Source organism: Dermacentor silvarum, chromosome 11, assembly GCF_013339745.2.
Source record: "Dermacentor silvarum isolate Dsil-2018 chromosome 11, BIME_Dsil_1.4, whole genome shotgun sequence".
In the NCBI taxonomy this organism is placed as follows: domain Eukaryota; kingdom Metazoa; phylum Arthropoda; class Arachnida; order Ixodida; family Ixodidae; genus Dermacentor; species Dermacentor silvarum.
The window spans coordinates 41238843-41241709 of record NC_051164.1 but is presented as its reverse complement, the minus strand read 5'-3'; the positions used below and the strand labels follow the sequence as shown (position 1 = coordinate 41241709).

The following is a 2867-nucleotide window of genomic DNA, read 5'->3' as shown; positions in this document are numbered from 1 at the left end:
CTCAGTGCTATGAAAGAATATCAGCATTGTTTTCCTGCACAGCTACACACTCACGTCTCTATGAAAAAGTTGCAGACGATTGATTTCATATGCACACCAATCACACTGTTACGGCTGCCCCCGTCTGTGCGGCACGAGATGAGCGACCAGTTGAATCGCGTCTATAAAGGAATCTCGACACTAATAGGACGTGACCATCTGCCACATATGTCCGTCGAAGGTTCCTCTCTCTGCGAAACCAGTGCCGCATTGAGCACACTGATGTGGCATTTCATCCGCGTGGCGAAGCCGATGAGGTATGAGACGTGTGTTGTACCGCAAAGACTTGCTGCACATTGCATCGAGGATGAGAGTAGCCAAACGGGATAGGAAATTATATTTACAAAGTATATACAGAGAGAGACGGCTGCACCCAAGATGGCAGAACAACACGAGCGCTACTCTGATCGCCGTCTTCACCGTCTTCCTGGTGCATTCTTCCATGTTCGGCAGGCTGCGTTCTTCAGTGCGCGAGAATAGCGCGTAACAAAGAACCGCCGCCGTCGAGAGCGCCGTCTGGGCGCTTAAGGAGCAGTAGGATCGTGTCCGGCAACATAAGGCTTAAGTCGGGAGACGCGCACGGCGGACAGTTGCGGATGCGGCAGATGATCGACGGTACAATGGCGCGATCTCGTACGTGACGTCAGTGATCTGCCGTAGGACCTTGTAAGGTTCGGAGTAGCGGGAAACAAGCTTTACGACAAGCCAACGTGACGGCAAGGCATCCAGAGGACGACCAAAGAGCCCGATGAGTAATTAACGACTCTGTGATGGCTATCGTAGCAAGCCTTGTGGGACAGCTGGGAGGCATAGAGACATTCCCTTGCAATCTGGCGAGCCGTTGCAGCCCGAGAAGCTGCATCGTGGCGTAGTCTGTAACAGGGTGCACAGGTGATGAAAAGAAGAAAGGAGAGAGAAAGAAAGGATGAAAGAAAGAAAGGAGAGAGAGGGAAGGAGGTACTCTCAGTGTGAACGCGCGCGGTCGTCTAACACTTCAAAATCGGTCACTGAGGCCAGTCGAGTTCATGAATCGTAGCAATGCCCGCGTCGCTTTGAAAGCCTGCGATGCGTGGGGCCATCGGGCAAGAATCTTCGTCTCTGCAAATGGTCTAATGCCTGATCGTTTTAGCACGCTCCCAAGAAATGCTTCTAAAGTCCGGCTCACCTCCCGTCATATTCCAAACCGGCTGATGCTTCTTCCCTGCCTGCGCGGCTTGTACTGGACACTGCATCATCGCCACCGTTGCTGGATACAGGAGGCCGGTAACCGGTGCTTCTATTTTCGGCCATGTCTGCATGCCCTGAAAGCACGCCGTGTTGATTCGCTACTGTTCGACAATTACTCACTTAGAATTTTTTACAATAACGTTACGTGGTTTATAGTATTAAATACATGTTAAGAAAAAATCCTTGCTGAAAAGGTGAGGCGATTTGTGTGGAAAGGTCAGGTCTCAAACCGTAGTGTGGTGGCGTTATAAAAAAGTGTTCCTCAAGAAATTTATATTAGTTTAGTGAATCATCTCTAGTCGCTTTGAGAATTTCGGCAATATTTAAATCGGTCTCTAATCATCCGCATTATTTACCTGCTTACTCTTGCGTACCAGGCGCTTTTCTTTGATCTGCACCAATTAAAAAAATCCACTGGCAGATAGCACAATTATAGCCCTTGAGCTACATATTAGATGAGCCGGACATTACTTCGAAGAAATGAAAATGCTTAATTGAATTGTTAACAAATTACACTAATAAAGTTCAAGATAATTACTTTATGGCACCTAATGCAATTTACGAATTCTAGTCGGTGACTTCCCAAGGTCATGTCCTTGGAACAAATTTTCAGGACTACACACTTTCGAGGTAATTGTCGAAGTTTCCAACGAAATACATTGGCATTCCAATTAATTTCGTAGTTCAATGCGTAACGCAGTGTTTTGTTAAAAAGGAAGTCGAACAGCAGTGTATGTTTACCCCAAGTCTGACGGCACACACCTCGAAACCGGTGCCATCCTCAGAATTCGTTCCAAGTTCATATGTCTTGCAAACTCAGTAGCCACATTTTATAGGTTGAAATAGGTGCTGTGAATTAAATAGTAAGAAACTTAATTAGTAACATTTTCTTGAGTAGTCAATTACAAATTTGACTTCTCATCGACGTAATGTTCGCCTCATCGAGTAATGAGTTCAAGGGTTTGAATTGTGCTGTGATCAAATGGCGATGTTTAAATATTTGGTGCAGCTAAAATAAAACACTATACAACGGTTACTGTTGCAGTGTTCATACGCTGAGGAATAGTACGGGTAACTAATACAAGAATGTACCATACGATATATTTTAGTTTTTTTTTTATATTTAACTCTTTGCAAGGGCCTTGAAACGCTAAAATTTATCTTCGTAATATCGCAAATTATTTTTTTCAAGAAAATTAACATTTCGCATTGAAGTGAAATAGTGCAGCTGGAGGCGTGCAGTTTCAAGCGCCCCTTAATATACATTAAATACGTAATTGAAATCTGGATATCAAACTGCTTTGAAAACTTCACACGATGATTTATTCGTTTGAACAGTCAAATGAACTTGTGCTACATTTATGGTCTTGTTCGAGATCCAACCAAAGAACATAAGGGGGCCCAAACACACGAGGTCAATCACATGCCCAACATCGCCGACGAATATCTTGCCTTGTCAAATTCGTCCGAGTGTGTTCTGCGCCCATTGAATTCAACAGCAAGACTTCGTTGCAGTCTTTTTTTTCCGGTAAAGTATGAATTAAGACAAGAAGAGCAGCAATGTTTACTTAGCATGTAGTTGCCCATTTTAAGAAACAGCC

The 2867-nt window shown here is 44.4% G+C and overlaps 1 protein-coding gene across 1 annotated transcript in view; it reads left to right on the top strand.

The window, feature by feature from the left end:
- The first annotated feature begins 659 nt into the window (after nucleotides 1–659).
- The window catches only part of LOC125941293 (polyhomeotic-like protein 1), a 9661-nt gene continuing 7453 nt past the window's right edge, over nucleotides 660–2867 (top strand). The window contains exon 1 of the mRNA XM_049658281.1: nucleotides 660–672. Within this exon, the coding sequence (XP_049514238.1) occupies nucleotides 660–672 (13 nt within the window). The remainder of the gene's footprint in view (nucleotides 673–2867) is intronic.